This window comes from Theobroma cacao, chromosome 3 (genome assembly GCF_053813885.1).
Source record: "Theobroma cacao isolate CCN51 chromosome 3, ASM5381388v1, whole genome shotgun sequence".
NCBI lineage: Eukaryota > Viridiplantae > Streptophyta > Magnoliopsida > Malvales > Malvaceae > Theobroma > Theobroma cacao.
This window is the reverse complement of record NC_142641.1, coordinates 2,110,855-2,130,850: the sequence shown is the minus strand read 5'-3', so window position 1 is coordinate 2,130,850 and position 19,996 is coordinate 2,110,855. Positions and strand designations below refer to the sequence as shown.

General features: G+C 31.9%; 3 protein-coding genes and 1 long non-coding RNA gene across 6 annotated transcripts; all 4 read left to right on the top strand.

Annotated features, from left to right (window-relative positions):
- Window positions 1–301: 301 nt before the first annotated feature.
- LOC18604066 (uncharacterized) lies at window positions 302–7,789 on the top strand. 2 transcript variants are annotated; one of them, XM_018118534.2, is made up of 12 exons: window positions 302–857; window positions 992–1,089; window positions 1,339–1,425; window positions 1,539–1,704; window positions 2,058–2,585; window positions 4,123–4,265; window positions 4,350–4,547; window positions 4,654–4,744; window positions 4,833–5,031; window positions 6,492–6,611; window positions 6,695–6,791; window positions 7,502–7,789. In XM_018118534.2, exons 1-12 carry the CDS (start codon window positions 651–653, stop codon window positions 7,515–7,517), a joined length of 1,950 nt encoding a protein of 649 aa, XP_017974023.2. In that variant the 5' UTR covers window positions 302–650; the 3' UTR covers window positions 7,518–7,789. The 2 variants fall into 2 exon arrangements, with proteins under 2 accessions (XP_017974023.2, XP_088660266.1); XM_088804140.1 differs by having other exon boundaries at window positions 681–857; window positions 997–1,089.
- Window positions 7,790–9,604: 1,815 nt separating this feature from the next.
- LOC18604064 (uncharacterized) lies at window positions 9,605–12,754 on the top strand. Its single transcript, XM_007036385.3, has 5 exons — window positions 9,605–9,664; window positions 9,751–9,913; window positions 10,018–10,111; window positions 10,901–11,100; window positions 12,654–12,754. The coding sequence occupies exons 1-5, from the start codon at window positions 9,605–9,607 to the stop codon at window positions 12,752–12,754; spliced, it is 618 nt and encodes a 205-aa protein (XP_007036447.3).
- Window positions 12,755–14,054: 1,300 nt separating this feature from the next.
- LOC148763446 (uncharacterized) lies at window positions 14,055–18,079 on the top strand. 2 transcript variants are annotated; one of them, XR_016025516.1, is made up of 4 exons: window positions 14,055–14,167; window positions 14,910–15,083; window positions 15,532–15,615; window positions 17,507–18,079. It is a non-coding gene; the product is annotated as an uncharacterized LOC148763446 (long non-coding RNA). The 2 variants fall into 2 exon arrangements; XR_016025517.1 differs by lacking the exon at window positions 14,910–15,083 and having other exon boundaries at window positions 14,137–14,167.
- On the top strand, window positions 16,374–17,226 carry RTFL20 (ROTUNDIFOLIA like 20). Its single transcript, XM_088804972.1, has one exon. It carries the CDS (start codon window positions 16,799–16,801, stop codon window positions 16,937–16,939), a length of 141 nt encoding a protein of 46 aa, XP_088661098.1. The 5' UTR covers window positions 16,374–16,798; the 3' UTR covers window positions 16,940–17,226.
- Window positions 18,080–19,996: the final 1,917 nt, after the last annotated feature.

Genomic DNA, 19,996 nt, shown 5'->3' with positions numbered 1-19,996 from the left:
AATTAAGTTATAAATTTTGAATTCATATAATATTTAAATGATTAACAATTGATTAATAGTGGTTAGTAAAATAAGTAATTTATTAATTTATATTATATTATGTTGCCGTGATATGATGATATATTGTAATGAATGATAAAATATCATATTTATGTGGCACAATAATATAATCATTTAATATTTTTTGTTTTTCCTGTTAATGTTATGTTATTATTACATCAATATTATGTTTTGTGTAAATACAATTAATTATTAATTATCTAAATTTATTTGGTTTTAAATTAAAATATATGAATTTGATTAAATATAATAAAAAATAAATATTTATTTAAATTATAATAAATAAATTACATAAGTATTATATTTTATAAATTAAAAAAACAAGAAAAGCAAAAAATTTGGCCTTTCCGAAAACAGGCCCGCTCGGCCTGTTCCCTCCACTTTTTTCTCCCTCTTCCCGCCAGAGCCGAAAGAATGATTACATTTCCATTTTCTTTTTCTCTAATCACTAAAAACCAAAAAAATATTGTAATTAAAACAAAAAGAATCAATTAAAAATAATTAAAAGAATCTCAACAATCTACAGTATTTTGATTTGTACTGCTTAAGGATCAAAGGCGATCTCTAATTTGGGTTGAAAAGTTTAAGCAATGGCTGTATCTCCTTCTTCATCCAAGAAGAAGAAGAAGCAGCAGAGCAGCAACAGCAAACCCAGAACCAAGACAGCTCGGACCACCGACTCAGGGTCCTCAACGCACCCACAACACAGTCCAAAGGGTCGCCGCAACAAATCTCCTGGAGTTCGACTCGTCCATGGCCGAATCTACGATTCTGAGAATGGCAAGACTTGTCACCAGGTACTTCTTTTTTTTAGCTTCAATGGGTTTCTCAATTTTCTTTTGGATTCGAAGTTTGTTGCTTTTCTTGGGAAAATTATGTGTATTCTTGTTTGAGGTTTGTTGTTGAAAATGTTGGAGCAAAATGATGGCAGTGTAGACAAAAAACAATGGATTTTGCAGCATCATGCAAGAGGAAGATTGAAGCCAAGCAATGTACCATCCATTTTTGTCACAAATGCCTCTTGAACAGGTCTTTTCTTCCCTTTCCCATTCTTCTTTTGTTTTTACTTTTTTTAACATTCCAAGACTTGCTGGATTTTAGTCTACATGAAAACCCATTGTCAAGATTCAAACCCAAAACCTTGAAAACTAGAATTTAAGTTCTAATCATCAGGGTGTTCCTTTAAGGACTTTTCATTCTATGTTTTCACTTTTCATTATCTTTTCCTTATCTTTGAAATCTGATTTGCTGATTCGTTTTTTTTCAAGTGACAATCAGATATGGAGAGAGGGCTGAGGAGGTGGCATTGTTAAATGATTGGACTTGTCCAAGATGTAGAGGAATTTGCAACTGTAGTTTCTGCATGTAAGTCTTTTGTTTCGGCAAATTGATGAATACCCCATTGAAAATGTTTTTGTTGTTTCAGCTGTATCATTGTTTTGTTTCTTGATCAAAATGGGGAATACTGAATCATGTAGGAAGAAGCGAGGTCACCAGCCTACTGGCAATCTTGTACATGCGGCAAAGGCAAATGGGTTTGCCTCGGTGTCAGATATGTTGCATCTTAAGAACTCTGAAAGTTCAGGTTCTCAAGAGACAACTGATGCTGCTGTCTCTTCCAAAAAGCGAAAAGCTGGAGATAAGGTTTGATTGGGAGTTTTCATCTATTTTATCGGTTCAAAGGCCTGCCATTAAAATCCTCGGGTATGCTTAGAGACTATTTGTTTTCTGAGAGAATGATCAACAATGAGGAATGTGAATTCTGTTGCAATCCTTGTTATATTTTTACAAGATAAGACAGTTGAACTTATTCTGGTGGTTCATAATGTCTGGCTGGGTGGAAGGTCCTGTTTTGTTGAGTCTTAAATGATGATAATAAGATAGAAAAAGTTTTACCTTTTTTGTTTACCTACATTTCCATGACAACTCCATAGAAATGGGTTGCTTTACTGGTTACAAACTTTATAAACTGAATGTTTATTGAACTTTTCTAACAGGAATCTGGAGTAAAAAAACCTTCCAAGAGCCAAAAGGGAAGCAGTTTTAAAGGGCCAAATGGTTCGACACAAGCCAATGATGAAAGGACTGCAACCAGAAATACCAAGTTGACAAGGTCAAGGAACAAGAATAGTAGTAAGGAAATTTCATCCGAAGGCAATTATGGTGATTTCTCAACCCAAAAGATTAATCCTAAAAAATATCAAATCTCCCAAGATTCGTACAAAGGAGAAGTGATTTGCAAAGGGAATGATGCTATCCAGCTAATTGACATGATGCTTCATAAAAAGTGTGACCATGGAGAAGATGAAGTGCTAAACAATGCAGATCCTGTAGCAAAGAACAAGCCAACTAGTAAGTCTCCAAATCGTAAGAAGAAAAATGTAAAAGTCAAAAGCAAAACTTCTGATGCTGAAATCCTACTGCCTCAAGGCATATCATTAAACTCTATAGCTGCTATTGACTTACCTGTTGAGGATATTGGCCATGCCTTGCAATTTCTAGAATTTTGCGAAGCTTTTGGAAAGGTAAACTTATTATCTGTTTGATGTAGTATAAATCCTAACAGAGTAAAAAATGATCTTTTTTAGTTCTATATGCTCACTTGATTATTTGTTTGAGTTATCGCTGGAATTCAGAAATTGAACCTTTTCTTATTTTTGCACAAAGTTGTTAAATCGAGATACGCATTGTGTATTTGAAATTTTATTTTCTAGTATCGAGTCTTATCGCAAGATATGATAGAAAATTTTAAAATTAATTATAAATAATATTTATACATATAAAATGAAGAAAAATTGAAAAATATTATATTTTTTAACAGAATTGAAGATTATAGGACGTAAATTAAAAAGATTATTTTTTTAAAATTAAAAAGATTATTTTTTTAAAATTAAAAAGATTATTTTTTTAATTTAAACTTTCAACATATTCCTTAATAATATAGATTTTTAAACAAAATATACATTTTTTCATATTAATTTATTAATTAAAAATTAAAAAACATTTATCATGTTAAAATTAAAAGGGAATTCGATTTTATTAGTATTTTTTTGGTTTAAAATCTAAAGATTGAAACTCATAAAATATAAATTTTCATGCTTCAACTCAAAAAAATATAAAAAATTAAAATTTTTAATAATTAATTAGAATTAAGCTTATAAAAAGAATATCAATTGTATTGATACACCTCTGTATCATAAGATACATATCGTGTCTCGTACAATACACTTTCAACACTTGATCAAATGCGATGTAGTTATAGACACGTAACGTTTTCTATTAGTATCATATGATATGTATTGCGTATTGATCAAATGCTATACAGTTATAGACATGTAACGTTTTCTATCAGTATCATATGATACGTATCGCGTATTGTATGATAATGATAATTACGGTTCTGCATACTCACAATTTATTTAAATGCACCCAAGTGTTTTCTTGTGTGCTTGAGTTAACTTTTCTAAACCTTATAAAGAACTCAAATGCTTCTTACAAGGTGCTGTTTGATAACTTTGGAAATTTTCAATGATTTATTTTCTTCAGTGCCTTTGTTTAATGCATTTAGTTGAGATTGTTTTTGAATTTTTTTATCAGCGTTGAGTGCATTAGCTCTATATATTAATTAAAAAGTCTTCCAAGTTATATATACCATGTCTATAAAACAATGTCTCTTTTGTAAAAATCTACTCAAAATCTATTTAGTATTTAGTTTTTGACTGCATATTAAACAATTAAACAATTTTAGTTTATTAAACGATACCTATAATGTCTTAAAAATTCTGTGCAGTTAATTTTTAGTTTATCAAACAATACCTAAATGTCTTACATATTTTGTTCTGTTAATTTTTATTCTATTTTTGACTAAATTATGGAAAAAAAATAACAATGAGGCAATTGTTCTTTGTTATTGATTTCTAACTATTAAAGTATGTAAAAGACCTAATGCACATGTGTGCTATGTCTTTTGTTTCATCTATGCAAACCAGAGATCTTACTTGTAGATAAAATTTATGTTGGCTTATTTCTGAGGGTTTTATTTATTTATTGGTTGATGTTTAGGTACTCAATATGAGGAAAGGACAGTCTCAACTGTTGCTTAGAGAGTTAGTTACTGGAAAAAGTAAACGTAGACATTCCCATTCTTCAATTGTGCAGTTTCATATCCAACTGCTTTCCGTGATGCTAAAGGATTCAGTAAAAGAGTATGCATGTTTAACTAGATTCTTCTAAAAGTACAGTTCCTTCTTTCAGCTGGTATTGATCATCTGAACTTAATCTTTGTGCAGGTATCCTTGGCTAAATCAGAATTTAAGTGAAAATTCATGGTTGCAAGTTCTTAGAGAATACATCAGTGATTCTCGATATTCCTTAAAGCAGCAACTGTTGGATTGTTTAGATTTGTGTGGTGATGGATATGAGCGATTAGATTCCTCTAAAAAACTTAGACTCTTAAACTTTCTCTGTGATGAAGCTCTTGGCACCATGTAAGTGACAAAGTGCTGCAATTAATTCTGCTCATGTTCATGTTTCTCTTTTTTATCAGATTCTTATGGAAATGTATGAATAAAATATCATACTTCTTCCCTTCAGAGATTTTAGGAGCTGGATTGACGAAGAATACTCAAAATTTGTTGAAAAGGAAAAGAAAGCTAAAGAAGAACTTCTTGCTCGAAGAGAGAAGGTAATATCATCAATTTGGCAACTGCCATCCAACAAAGGTTAGTGTAAGTGTTATGTCTCAGCTAATTTGATCATAATTCTTTGCATAGGAGAGAAATCTGGAAAAAGAGATGAAGCGGAAGCTGCAGGATGAGATAGCCAAAGCTATTCTCATGAAAAATGGTGCTCCTCTGACAATTTCGGAGAATGAGGACCTTGTTTCAAAAATAAAGTTAGAAGTGGCTCAAACTCTTGAAGTAGCCCATACTCTTGCAAGTGCATTGGAAATGTCGGAAATGGTGCTTGAGGGTATGTTCTGTATACTTGTTGCAATTTTCATAAGCACTCTAGACTTTTGTATTTGCTTGTCAAAACAGTTTTCCTTGAAGACATGAAAAGAACTAATTATCCAGAAAGAGCAGACTCATTTCCTCTCTGTCCAGTCTCAGCCTCTAAGAATTCTACAGCATAGTAGGCAGAAGCTTGTTGTGTTCTTAATGCTTAAGGATCAGAGAAATTTCCAAAGGAAATTCTTGCATTCCAGTCTTTCCCAAAACATGCAACATCAAAACGAACAGTGGTCAACTGCATCCTTTTGGATTTGAGGGCTGGATGACTGAAATGCCCATTCAAAAAAGAGAAATCCAGGAAACCTAGCCACTCTAAACCTGGGCCACATAACATGATAACACCCATTGTATTGTAGATGAAGAGATAACATGCTTGGGATCTCCATATAGTAAACAGCATAACTGACTATTCAAAAGTGTATGCTCTACAACTTACTAATCTAGCATATCAGCATAGTCCTAGAAAAGGTAAATATTAAAAATAAAAGCCCATGTTGGTGACATATGGAACTGCTTGGCAAAGGTTGCAGGAGCAAGCAAGATCCCATTGATCATGGACGGACTGATTGTACATCAAAGAATATTTTCTCACTTGTAGATTACTAGAAGTGGCTTTCATGTTTGGAAGAGGCCCATAAATTACACTCCACTGGTGAATTTAAAACTGGGCCATATAAGGCATACTCTAGTCATTTGGGCACCATGACTTTCATATGTATGTTAGATTATTTCTTTTGAAATATACCATATTTTTTTGCACCTTCTTTACCATAAATATGGTTTCTTGATAGCAGTTCTAGGGTTGCTATTCTCTATTTGAATATTATGAGGATGCTTAGCCGTTTGCAGTACCCTATGCTCATAAAAATTGCTATGGATCATGATGCCTTTGAAACCAATAGAAGCCTGAAAGAGTGTCTATTTATCCTCTTTAAAATAATAGTTCAGTTTTTTGCTTAAGCATGTAAAGAATCCCTTCATTTCCTACTATAATGTTGCAAAGTTCTATGCTTTACAGGTGTTTGTCAAGCCATACTTGTCTTAGCATGCGTTTAGTCTGTGCTCACTTGCTCTCAACTCAAATGTCCCAATTGACATTAACTTGAACTTCTCACTAATGCTATTTTCAATTCTTTGGGATCTCAGAAAGGAAACTTTTAATATAAATGTGTGGAATGAGAATATTAGTTTGGCCTATTGATGATACTGTTCTCACACTACCTTTGGAGAAATTTGGTTAAAGGGGCAAATCATATTTCAACACCATTAAAATTGATCATAACACCAATAATTATCTTTACCATACAATTTCAGCATTACCTCCATGCTTCTTGTTACATTGCCTTTAATAGTTGCACAAATGAATCCCAATGGACTTAATTCAGCTGATGTATTTTACTTTGCAATTAATGCTGAAAGATGACTGGCGATCAGATGCTGTTAGATCTGAGCCAATATTTTGGGATGGCCGTGGTCATAAATTTCAAAAGTTCTGGAGATTGAGAGGCTACTCTGGTGAAACAGATATTCTGCTTCAAGGTTTGTCTTTTAATTATCCAAAATTTGAGTTTCTTCGGCTTATCAACCGAACTGCCATTTCATTTGTTTCCCTAATTGTGCAGATATTGAGGGGAGAGATTTAGTTACAGCTAAAGAAAGATGGTACACCTACAGCACTGAACAGAAAGCTATAGTTGATAATTATATTTCATCTTTCAGGTATCAAAAAGGAAGATTTAATTTTCCCCCCTCTTTTGGCAAATTTGTCTTTTTGACTTGATCATGGAAAGTTGGCGGATTAAGTGGTAGTTGGAACTGGCAGTTAGTAGGCTATATATAGAGTGTGCAGAAGATCATTTATAACTAAATAAATCAGCAGCCAGATTGATTTCCATTTATCCTTATTTTATTTTTTTGCCTCTAGCTGCTGCAGTTATAGGAAGACACAAACATGTATTTAGCTTATGATAATACTGCTGTGCATATTTCATGGGGAGAATCGCATCTTATGCCTTTGTTAGGATATGTTATGGTAACTAGAACGGACTAGAACCCCAGCCTGCAGGAAGTCCACCCCCTAAGGCCGGGTGGGCTAACCACCTGTCCAAGCCCCAGGTTCAGTGTTAACAGTTTTCTAGCCGATGGTAAATAGTGTTATTTAGATATCACTTGAAAGTTAAGTTGGCAGAGAGGGAGATTTGAACCAAGTATCTCCTTAACTAAGCAGCTATAAATGGGGATATTTTATATCTTGGTTAGTAACAATTTTCCTATTCTCCTTGATGTTCTTTCATCAACCCATGTTCTTGGACATCAAGCTATTCTTGATTGGTTAAGAAGATGCTTCTCTTTGTTGATTGCTGCATAAGGGATTTCAATTTTCAAGCATTCTGTCAAACTATAATCTACTCTTTGTTCTTTGTTTGCAGGATGCAAAGGAAATGAGCAAGCAATATGCCTCGTATAATTTCAAGACATATTATAGTTAGTGCATAGTATCAATCTATAACTCCAAACTCTTTAGGAGGGCAAATCTTTTTGTACACCAATGTTGAGGAGGTAATTATGCCTTCGTTCTTTTTCTTTTTTATTTTGTGGGCAAGCTTTAGGCTCTTGTCCACTTACATGGTGTCCTCTGATGACCATGTCTGTATGAAACTTAGTTCTTCAGTGTATGCCACTCCAAATACTTAAAATAGATTGTTATGGTCTCCCAATTATTTTCCTTGTTTGGATGTCCAAGGAAATTGATTAGTTACCGACTGAGCTGTAGCTACTCGCTAGGCAGTCCTCTGGAGGGCTTGAAACACCTCTTATCTGCAAATGGATAAGAGAAGGAAAGGGATAAATGCATACATAACAGTCTCTAGGTGACCACAAACGAAGGAAAATCTTAAAATGGAGGTATGGGTATGCTGATGACTTACCCAAAATTGCTTGTAAACAAAGAATGCAGGTAAAAAGGGGAAGCAATGAGATTGAATAGATGGTCCGGACCATGAATTTGACCCACAAAGGAAATGGGATGGTAATGGCTATGGAAAATATGCTGTGGCGGCAAAGAAGATGCCGATTTGCTCAAGAACTTTTCCAACCAGAAGTGAAGAGAGGGCAAGTAGGATGGCAATGGAAAACAAGTAAAATGCAGGAAGAATGGAGCCGATGCCAAACAAAAGCCAACCATTAATATTTTTATTAACCGATCATTGGCTCGAATAATCAAGCGATTGAGCAGTGCTCCGATGACCTGACACCTTAAACGGGTTATTATACGGCCTGATTTTGATAAATTATACCAATATTTCTATTCTTTATAAAAATCGATTTTTCATATAACTATGAATCGATTTTATTATATTTTGAATTATATCGAATTGAATTTTCAAAATTTTGATATTTTTATGAAAGCTTGTATTATAAGTCGATTTTGGTTGATTTTTTTTAAAAATTTGAATATGTTCTATTTTTGTTTTAAATATATATATATATAATTCAAGGTCTCGTTTGGTAATGTTGGTGTTTGTTATTTTTTTTTGTTTTTATTTGCAGCATTATGAAAACACTAACAAAAAATGTGTTTGATAATCTTGTTTTTATTTTTTCTTTTTTTAAAACGTTTTTGAAATTGATGGAAAAAATTTCAAAACAAAAAAAAATGTTGAATCACTTAGCACTCCTTTTTTTTCTCTCTTTTTTAATGACCACATTTTAAATCTTTTTTTATTTTTTTATCTCATTCGTTTGTTTTTCCACTTCAAACGAGTTTCTTCATATTTGATCCACTTCAGACGAATTTTTATTTTATTTTATTTTATTTTTTGGATTTAATTTATTGTTTTTGGAGATTATGGGCATTTGGATAGAACAATACTTTTTTTTTTCTTGTTATTTTTTCCGTGAGTTATGATAACTATGTTCACATTATTGAGTTATAATAGTTATGTTCACATTTTTGCTAGGTTTAAGTATTTAAGACAAAAGCGAAATTAGAAATTTTATATAACGAAGTATTAGTTACAGAGGAGTTTTGTAAAAATGTTTTTGAGATTTGAGAGAGATCAAAATATTGTTAATAGTTTCAGTGTCGGTCATATGATCAAATCAAACCAAGAAACAATAGTTTATGTCATTTTTATTGTTAACAATTTTTTATAAGAATATTATCAAACGTGTTTTATTTTGATTTAAAAAAAACAAAAATAATACTTTATGTCATTTTTATTGTTAACAATTTATTGTATAAGAATATTGTCAAACGTGTTTTATTTTTATTTTAAAAAACAGAAATAATGTTTTATGTTATTTTTATTGTTAACAATATTTTATATAAAAATATTATCAAACATGTTTTACTTTTGTTTAAAAAAACAGAAATAATGTTTTATTATCGAAGGCCACCTAAATTTTAAAATCGTACCTTAGACACTCTTGGCGCTCCCGCCCTTTCCCGAGCCGAACGGGAAAGAGTAGAAAAAGAGATTAAAATCAAGGTAGAAATTAATTGACGAATAGTTTGGATAGAGAGAATTAAGATGGAGGATTCTGGAGCTATTCTCTATCAAATTTCATGTCTCAAGGACATGCTCGATCAGGTTTTTTTTTTTTTTTTATACAATTTATTGGAATTTTGTAGTAAAGAATATTCCAACAAATTTGTTATTTGATGAATTTTCGACAGGTGAATGAGGAAATCGAAGCAAACATTCAAATAACGCGAGAGCTAGAATCAGAGATCGTCAAGTTAACGGAGATCGAAGCTGCTCTTGCCATCAGAGAATCGCAGCTTGTCAAGTCGCTTTACATTTCTCACTTCGAAGTCGATGGGTTGCTCTCCGTCACCGGTATTAATTTCTTTTTTTTCTAATAATTTCACATTTATTATTATTTACTGATTTCTTTGATTGAATTCAAATCTTCTGATTTTTTTCTCTTTTTTTTTTTATAGCTGATTCAAGGAATTCGCTTAAACTGTTGGAGGAGGAGTTAACTTGTCTAAGAGCAAAACGAGATGAGATGCTAAAAAGGATGGAAAATAAACGGTATTTATTTATTTTATCATTAATTTCACACATTTATGCCTTTGGATTACACATTCAGCTATTTTGGAACCTTACTTTCAAGTCTTGTAACCAGAATTAAATGAGCATATAGTTATTAATGTAGCATATATAGTAAGAAGTAAAATCATAGTATATACTATACTTTATTATTCAAAATTTTTAATTAATTTTTTGTAATATTATTATTTTATCGAAATTCAACTTTTACTTTTTGCTACCAAAAATAAAAAAACTAGTTGCAAAAGTAATAGTAACTGATAGAGGCTTCATTTAATAGATTTTTTGAGTTAATCTTTAATAGTGAAAAGAAAATTGAGAAAAGTAATGGAGGATTATGAACTTTTACCTAAATTATTTAGTGAGAGGATTAATAACTTTTATGATTATTTTATAAGATTAACCCAAAAAATCTATAAAATTAAGGCCATAGTCTTGTAAATTTTCTTCAAAAAAAAAAGTTATAATGGAATAAGTAATGCGGAAATTATGAACTGTTACTATAAAATATTAATGTTATTGTACTCCTAAGTGCTAACTTGCTGATGGAAACCTGCATACCATCCAGCTGAAGTTCTACAAGATTATGCAGTGATTGTCTGAGTAATCATACGTTATCTTCCCATATGTTTCTTTAAGTTTTGAAGAATCATAATCCAATTAATATCTCTCATTATGCAATGGTTGGCTGCATTAGTTATTCAATATCTATGTTTTCTTTAACAAATGTTTAATGCAGATACCGATTGCTTCTTGTTTGTTTGGTTACAGAGAAGGGTTTATAAAACTGTGCTTAGAATTTCAGAGAGAGATTGGCAATGGGGAAAATAATGAAGTGGTGACTTTTCTATTGGAAAAGGAGCTTCTCGAGAATGAAATCCATCTATTGGATAAAAAGAATAATGCTTTGAGAAATTCAATGTCAGCATTTGAGGAAGAAATTCTTGAAGAACTTGATACTTCAAATGCTGGTAAAGCTATATTATTCTTTTCAGTATTAGTTTCCAACTCTTGAGGCATGCAGAAGCTTCTTCTAAATATGAGCATGTTTTTGCCTTTTATCTGTTGTTTGGATTACATGCTTTGTTAATAAGATCAACTAAGTCTTAAACCATTATCCCTTGCCAAGACTAGGTCATCTCTTAAGCTCAGCTTGTACGCTGGTACATTATCAATTTTTCTTTAGCAGCCTATCAACATGTTACCCAGGAATCTATGAAGGTACCACCAGCACCAGCCTGGCTATTGGGTTGCCCAAGGAGGTATTATCCGAGTTTAACCACTCTGGCCTTCTGGAGCCAGTGGTTTCCAGTTTATGTTTAGAACAGATCTAGACTTAGAAACTGGAAGGGGGAAGAACTGGATGAAAAAATTCCAATGAATACTGGATCATATAGTAAGAAGGAATTTACTATAATCGAGGATGCCTTCAAAGATACATTTCTTCTTGATTGTTTTATTTCGACTAGCACAATGGCCCTACATGTGTATTTGCATCTATAGTTCTATTGGCTGATTTATTCCCTATTTCCCATTGCTTTAACCTCCCATTCCCATGGATTGAGATCTCTTCCATTACTTTCCAATATATCCATCATCATCATTCACATTTGCGAGATCTAACCATAAATTGTAGTCCCAGATATGTGAATGATGATTAAAGGTGCATTGGAAAGTAGTAAAAGTTATGGAAGGGCCAGAACCCCATTCCCACCAGCCCAGAGAATCAAGGAAAAGAAAAAAAAAATTAAAAAAGTTCTCTCTCATGTGTACTGTGTGCTTGTATATGCACAGGCACATGCCCCCACATGCACACCTTGATGCATTTTGCTAGGTCATGAGAAAGGCTAACAAGAGAATAATGGTTTTGAATACAAGGACATAAAAGGAATGTTGCAACTTGGAGGTATGCTTGATCAAGATTGTAAACATACGTTACTCGGATTCAGAAGTGAGTGTTGGGTATAAGGATCATTATATCTGGAGAGTCGGACCTCCATACCCATTTTCATCATATACGTGTCAAACAAGGGTACTTCAAGGAAAATGAAGTCGAAGCAACATATTGTTGAACAGCTAACAAGGATCGAGTAAGTTGAGGAAAAACAGGGATAATGTGATAAGAAACATTTTCATCATTTTAAGTTCTTTGTAGGGAGAGGGAAGATGTTTACTGTATTTGGAATATGGTAGATCAATGAAAATGTTCCGGCTGGGATGTTTATGAGATGCTTGGATATCAATTAAAAGAACTGTTACTTATTTTAAAAGATATATGCTAGTGTGAAATTTATTGTCTGAATAATTGTGATAGGTGTATGACCGTTTGATAGACGAGACAGAAAAGAAAGGACTAGTAAAGTTAGGATGATTTGGGCTTCAAATTCCCTGCACGAGTCCATTAGATATCAAATTATAGGAATGTGTTTAGATCAGACAAACAGCCATTCACTCCAAGTTGGTGGCTTTCGCAAGATTTCTCCGACAACATATCTGACCTGTCACATTTGTTTGCTCAATGCAGCTTTGCATGTTGAGATACAGAATGGGAATCAGGAGAACGAGAAACTAATGAAGGACATTGAAGACTTGAAAAGAACAGTTCTTTCAACTATTGTTAATTGATGATTATATATCTACCGTAAGTTTTTAGTATTCATTTTGAATATTGCATTCCCACTATTAGCCTCATTGCGTTTGATTCCGTGTATAATCTATGTATTGTTAAGAATGTGATATTATATGTTCAAAGTTAAATCATGTGATGTCTTCCTTGTACATTTCATCGCGCGCATAAGGAATTAAGGATATGGAGAGGGAGAGCTGAGCAGACACTTACAATCTTGACTAGCAATTTAGTTTCTTTTACATATATTTTTGTGGGAAAACAAATTAGAAGAAAATTTCTATATTTTTTAATTGAATATGAACAGTTTCAAATTCAAACTTTATTTATGCTTATAATACTGTTTCAGTCTGCAGGGCACGTTAAACCTTACAGGCTCCAACCATTTTCTAAAGTCAACAGTTTAAGACATGTGGAAGAATTTGTCAGAATGTAATCAGAAGCATTTGAGCTCATTTTCTTATACCACAATTGGTTTTCTAATGTGTAGGTATCTCAAAACTTCTAAATAGAACATTGCCATTAGTTAGTTAGTTCATTCGCATTGATTTCTTCAACATTTGTGTAAAACCTTGGTTTTCCCTCTCCGTTTAAGGAGTATACTTTCCTGGTCAATTCTTGGTAGCAACTAGTTCTTGGCTTTGAGGCTTCCCAGTGACATCGAGGAAGGAGAGAGGGGTTGAACAGGTGCCAAGTGTGAGATTAAAAGTTCATATTATGACACGATGGTTAGAAAAGTTCCAGTGGGCCTCAATTTAGCATTAGGTATGGTGCATATGCTATGTTTCTTCTAGGCACCAACTAAATAAATTGATTGCAGATGCATGCATATATTGTTCAGATTCTTACTAGTTTTGATCTGATCTCATTGGATGCTTTACTTTGTTGAACTTTCCTTGCATCATGTGATTTCCTGAACCTCCTTACAACCAGTACTGACTATTTTGACTCATAGTTGATCTTGCAATTTGAGCAGCAGTAGCTCACATGATTTATAGACATTTTGTCATTAAATTCTTATGAAGCTATCCATTGACTGTACTGAAAGCTTGAGACTAGTGTACTGTGCTTGATTTAAGCAAGACACCTTCAAAATTTTACCTGTTATTTGAAACCCATAGAAGAAGAGAAGCTATCAACGTAAACTTTTGCAGTGATACAGAATTCCTTACTGATAAAGGTTGCCATTTGGTTATTTGGTCACATGTGTAGGTAGAGAGACTAGCTAGTCAAAGTTTGACTTCCAGGGTCGTAGCATTATATAACCACAGACTAGAAAGCTGTACACAGAAAAGGAGAGTTCCCTGATCTCTCTTCCAGGTTATGTGCTGTAAAAGTTTTCATATATGTTCAGTTCTGGCAGTCCCCAGTAGGAGGAGGTGGGCGGGCTCCGATCCATTCCGAAAATTTTTGTACGTCATCATCCACTGTATCTTGGTTTTGTCGCTTTTCCTTAGGGAACCGGCTTGATGCTTTAAATTCAAAGATAAACTTCATCTGCATCTGTATTTTTGGTGATTGTAATTTTTTTCACGTGGATAACTTCTATTTATACACGGATTGTGAGGATAGAATTTATTTATATAATATTAATTGAAAAAAAATTTAAGATCATAAAAAATCTAAATATAGTTTCAATTAGCACTTTATAGCCATAGAGCTTTTTGTGGATGGGTAGGGACAGGGAAACACAGTGAAAGGTCAATTTGTAAACTCTGCTTAAACTTAGATGACTTGAGGTTGTGCATGCTCAAAAAGTAGAAAGTTTTTCTCCTTATCATCATCACCACCACTTTATCTGAACAACAATTATTGCATATCGACTGTAGAAACTTTGACCCAGTGGCTATGTTTTTTGTTTAAGATTTGTGGGAGATCTGGGGTTTTGAACCACCCTCTCTCCTCCTAATCTTGCACCATTATTGCCTCCCATGTACTTTAAAAAAAAGCCTCTTTATGTATTAGGTGATTTGATGGTATTTAATTTGGTTATTCAAGTGGAATTGTACTTGTTTGTTTTCTTGGTTGATGTCATTTCATTGCATAGAAGCTACTGCTATAATAATTTGAAATGATTGATCTTATAGTTACATAGGACTAAAAAGGCAACTGTAACTTGAATCAGTACTTTTCAAGTGTTTAATTCTCTTCCAGGACAGTGCACGTCTCCTTGGCACCCAAAAGAGATGCAATCAATGAAGCAAAAGGTGTGGGAAAAGGCAGTGGAAACTGCTTCGCCCCCCCTTCCCTTATCTATCAAAGAATGGAAAATGATAGGAAGCTCCATCATTCAAAAGAAAGAAGCAAAGCTCCCCAACAGAAATAGAGGTGATGGTTAAACAAAAGAGAGAATGTGGTTCAAAACCATGTCGTAAGCTTAGGCTGTCGTCCATGTCACACACAACAGCTATGCCTGTCTCGTGAACTTCACGTGTACCCGGGCGACCCTCCCCGGACCATACAGCTGCGTCTTTTCCATTTATATATATGCGTTGGATTGAACAAAAGCTCACTCTGGGTCCTCTTTTAAGATCAGAAATATTAACAAAAATTATAATTATTAAATAAAAAATAAAGCTCTTGCTTCTAGCTAAGCCTCTGGGGTCTTAATAGAACAGATTAATTAATCCTTGCTCCAAAGGTCTTTGTTTTTCATTAAGGTTTGTCTATCTTCACTTTGTGGGTGTTTGTGTATGAATAAACATTCTTGATTTATTAATTTTTAGAATCAAAGCTCAATCTGATTTCAATTTTTCTATCAATGAACTTGTAACAGGCTGCTTCAGGTGGTGCAAGGAATGAAAGGAGAAAAGGAGAAACAAGAAGTTAAGGTTGCAGAGTGATTTGCACACAATGTAAGGTTAGAAATTAGAAACTCTCTCTTGTGGGTCTTGACCCTTTGAAAAGTTGTCTACTTGTGCCAAATAACCCTTGATGATGAGATCTCGGCACTGCCAGCCAAACTTTTTGTTTTTAATTCCCTTTTTTCCCCACCTTGAGATATAAAGTTGTTCCTTTTTTTTCTTTTTCATGGCAAAGAAAAAAGAAATGAAAAAAAACAAGATCTTAAAAATTTTTAAATATTCATGATAATGTAAATAAATTTTTATATTTTTTTTTCATCTAATTAAGTTCTTATGTCGAAATCAAATAAATTTTTATGATTAATTATTAACTTAGTTTAAATATAATTTATTATTTTATGTTACGTAATTTTGATGTAATATGTTCATATGTTATAATTGATAATAATATAATATATTAATATATTATAATTAATGATGACGTGATATGTTAATATAGTAAAATAATATAATTATATAACATTTTTTATCTTCTACATCAGTATCATGTTGATATCATATTGATATAAAATGATAAATAGTATTTTAATTAATAATAATTTGATAACCATTAATTGTAAAAGTTTATTTAACTTAAAATAAAAATATATGAACTTGATTGTATTTAATGTAAAAATAAAAATTTATTTAAATTTTTTAAAATAATTCATTAATTTTTTTGTATTATATATATATATATATATATAACACGTGTAAGTGCATAAGAAATTGGACCAAGAAAATGTCCCTAGGCTTGCTTACAGATGTCAGAGAGATGAAGCATAAGTGAGAAAGCAGGGATGGGGAGTTTTTTGTTTGGTTTCTGAACATATTTCCAGATAATAGGGTTGGGGTCCAAAGTGCAGTGCCCGGTGAAAAGAGAGACATAAAACACAAACATATCCCTTTGTTCAACCACATTCGGTTTCCTTTATTTGGGCCCAGGTGGAGCCTCGACCATACCTTCTCCTCCCTATAAGAACACTCCCTTTTCTTTCCTGCTCTTCTAGTTCATGCAAACCTCTCAAAAAAAGAGAAGAGTCAATCATTACTGAAAGCTAAGCTCCTCATTCAAACTCCAAGAATGATCCATCCATCCAGCAGAGAGAACTGAGCAAAAAAGGTTCACTGAATTCTTGAAGCCAACCAATTAGAATTTAAAAGAAAAGGCAAATAAATTCCATTATTGACAAAGAAGAGATGAAGATGAAAAACTCTACAATTGGAGGGTCTAAGAGGAGGTGTCCATGCAAGGGAATTGGAGGGTTCCTTAGGGAAGAAAGAGGTAGGCTTTACATAATAAGAAGATGTATTATCATGCTTCTCTGCTGGCAAGACTGAAAATATATGGGGGGAGAAATTTGAAGTATCTCTACATGTGTTGCTGCTTGGAAGCTACCTGCTACTAGCTTTAGATTTTCTTTCCTTTTTTTTTTTTTTTTGTTATATGTGTATATCAAATATAATGATCATCTTTTCTTAATTTTCTTTCACTATATATGCTCCTTTCCTTGGCTTCTCCTCCTCCCTTACCATAACAAGTTTTTCTCTTTGAAATTATATGGTGTGAATTTTGTGCTTGAAAACTTGATTCAGTGAAAGAATCTGAATCTTAAGTTTTATCTTTCCATCCCAGACCTACAGTTCGATCCTTTGCTTTTACTTGCTTGCATACTTAAGGATAGTGTTAATTACTTATTTCATTTCAACTTCTTATACTAGTCTTAGAGTTTTGCTTCTTAGCATAATTTCTCAACTTCTTATCAGCTTACTCATGTTTTGTCCAATTAATTACAAAAAAAAAAATCACCTTATTTTCTGTTCTCTCTTTCCCCATTTACTTTTTTTTTTATTTCTAATTTTGACCCTATTTTTTTTTTTTGGCTTGGTGATTCCTTAAAATTTCAGTCTTTCTGCACTGATGGGACTCCAGATCAGATCATGCCAGTGTGGTAATTCTTAAACATTCACTTTATGCAATGCATAAACTGTTAAATTTCAGTCTTGAAATGGGGTTTCCATCTTTGATTTGAAGGAAGCAAAATCTAATAAAAACCCTAAACCCAAAAGAAGAAAACTGATCACCCCGATTTATATCCAAGGGAAAGATGAAAAAATAATAATAATAAATACTAATTCTTGGATGTCCCTTTGGATGATGGAGAATAAAGACTGATGAAAGAGGAAAGTGGGATTGTATAATCAAAGTGTAATGATTAGTTTTAGATAATAACAGATTTCATCAAAGCATTAATTAATCCTTACCCGTGCTCCTACACAGATTCTGATAAAGTAGATTTTGTTGACGGCATATCTATGCATGTGAGAGAATATTGTTTGTTTGGGATTTTTTTTATATTAATTAATTATGTTGTAAATAGGTGTTATTTTTTGTTATTTATCTATCTTAAATTAATTATGATATTATTTTATGTTTCTTTGTTTTTGACTATAACGATTTTTCAAGTAAAAAGAATAAAATTATCCATCAAACAGAATTTAAATATTTTAAATATGATTAAAAATATATATATATTAATGATACTCCCTCGAGAGGTGTCACACGACATGTGTTGAATGAAAAATTAATTCATCTTTACCTCGTATTGTCGCATGGGATACTCCGTACCAGCATATAAGTTCCACATGGCATATCAAGTATACATTTCATCAAGTTTGTTTCTAACACCTTTGATTAATAGAGAAATGAAATAGACAATGAAATTATGTTAGGAGTATAATTTAACCAGGTTAACTAATTAATAGCACATTATAGTTTACCAAATTGATTAATATTAGGTAAATTGTAGTTGTTACATGAAGAAAAGAAAATAATAATTAGAGAAAAAGATGAGAAAAGAAAAATAAAAGAGAGGAAGAAAAGTTGTTTCTCCTTCATTTTCTTCGACAAAAAGGATCGCAAATAAAGAGAAAAAAAAATTAAACATTTTATTATAATTAAGTGCATATGTATCTTATTCAAAGAGTTGGATTAAATATCGATTTTTTGATAATAAAAAAAATCCCATCTCCAATCTTTTAAAAGTTTTGAATTTGGTTTGAATTAATTTTATGAATTTGAATAAAGGAATAAACTGAATAATTTTTTTTTGAAATGTCAAAGTGAATAAAATAACAATAGCATAATGTTTGAAAAAACTCATAAACTATTCAAGAAAATTTTAAATAAATTTTTATTATTCTATTACATTCAATTAAGTTCTTGTTTTTTCATTTTTGAACAAATATACCTTTATAATTATGGGTTGACTAATTATCATTAATTTAAATATCACATATCATTTTATATCCATATGACGATAACTTGTTAAGTGAAAAATATCATATTGCTATAACATTATGTTAAATCAGTATATCATGTTATTATCATATGACATACCAACATGTTATACATTAACGTCAAGCAACATAGAATGACAAGAAATATTTTAATTAATAATAGTTAGTCAATCATTAATTATAAAAACTTATTTGATTAAAAAATATATAAGAGTTTAATTGAAAGCAATAAAAAGGATAATACTTATTTGAATCTTTTTTTAAATTATTCAAAAAAATTCAAAATATTATGCAATAATAAAAGAGCATTTTGAAAGAAATAAGGTTAAAATAAATTAAAATGAGAAACACAATTAAAGAGTGAAATGTTTGAAAGGGAAACAATTTGGTGAGATATTTGTTTCACATCAAATAGAAAATCAACTAACCTGTGACGTTCACATGTATGTATGTTATATGTGTTCACTCGAATCTTATCATGACATAATTGATGTGTGATTGAAAAAACATCAAAGTCAAAGTGCTAAACTCAATTAAGGTTGGTCCAAATTATTTCAAAGAGAAATACATCATACGTTCATATTTGTTACAATGTCATTATCATATCATTTACAAAATAAAATTTAAAATTATTTATTTTTATATATTTTAAATTTCTAATTTTATAAATTTACGATATATTTTATGATTAAATGCTAGTATATAATTATTACTTGTATATTTATAAAGGAAATGAACTAGCACGTGACATGCACATGTATGCCATTGCTTGTATCCACTTTGACATATAATTGATGTGTATTTATTATTTGGAAGAAGACAACATGGGATGTGATCAAATAATGTATCATGCCAAAAATGAGATCAAGTGACACGTGATATCCATATGGATACCATATGCATTTGCTCAAATGCTTTATAACAAATGTGACATGTGATTGACATGATATGGATGATCTGGAGCTAATTGTAATCACATATATGGAAAAAATCATCTTAATTAAGTCATACATTTTTTCTAATAAAAATTTATTTTGTCGAAAGATGTAATTCACAAGAACTTAATAATTTAGTCTCTGAAAAACATTTCGATGTAAC

Excerpts from the sequence above, each read along its gene's own strand:
- LOC18604066 (XM_018118534.2), top strand. The coding sequence starts at position 651 with ATGGCTGTATCTCCTTCTTCATCCAAGAAGAAGAAGAAGCAGCAGAGC. Across the intron at positions 1,090-1,338 it reads CACAAATGCCTCTTGAACAG|ATATGGAGAGAGGGCTGAGG; the intron begins GTCTTTTCTTCC and ends AGTGACAATCAG. Across the intron at positions 6,612-6,694 it reads AACAGATATTCTGCTTCAAG|ATATTGAGGGGAGAGATTTA; the intron begins GTTTGTCTTTTA and ends CTAATTGTGCAG.
- LOC18604064 (XM_007036385.3), top strand. The coding sequence starts at position 9,605 with ATGGAGGATTCTGGAGCTATTCTCTATCAAATTTCATGTCTCAAGGAC. Across the intron at positions 10,112-10,900 it reads AAAAGGATGGAAAATAAACG|AGAAGGGTTTATAAAACTGT; the intron begins GTATTTATTTAT and ends GTTTGGTTACAG. Across the intron at positions 11,101-12,653 it reads ACTTGATACTTCAAATGCTG|CTTTGCATGTTGAGATACAG; the intron begins GTAAAGCTATAT and ends TGCTCAATGCAG.
- RTFL20 (XM_088804972.1), top strand. The coding sequence starts at position 16,799 with ATGAAGATGAAAAACTCTACAATTGGAGGGTCTAAGAGGAGGTGTCCA.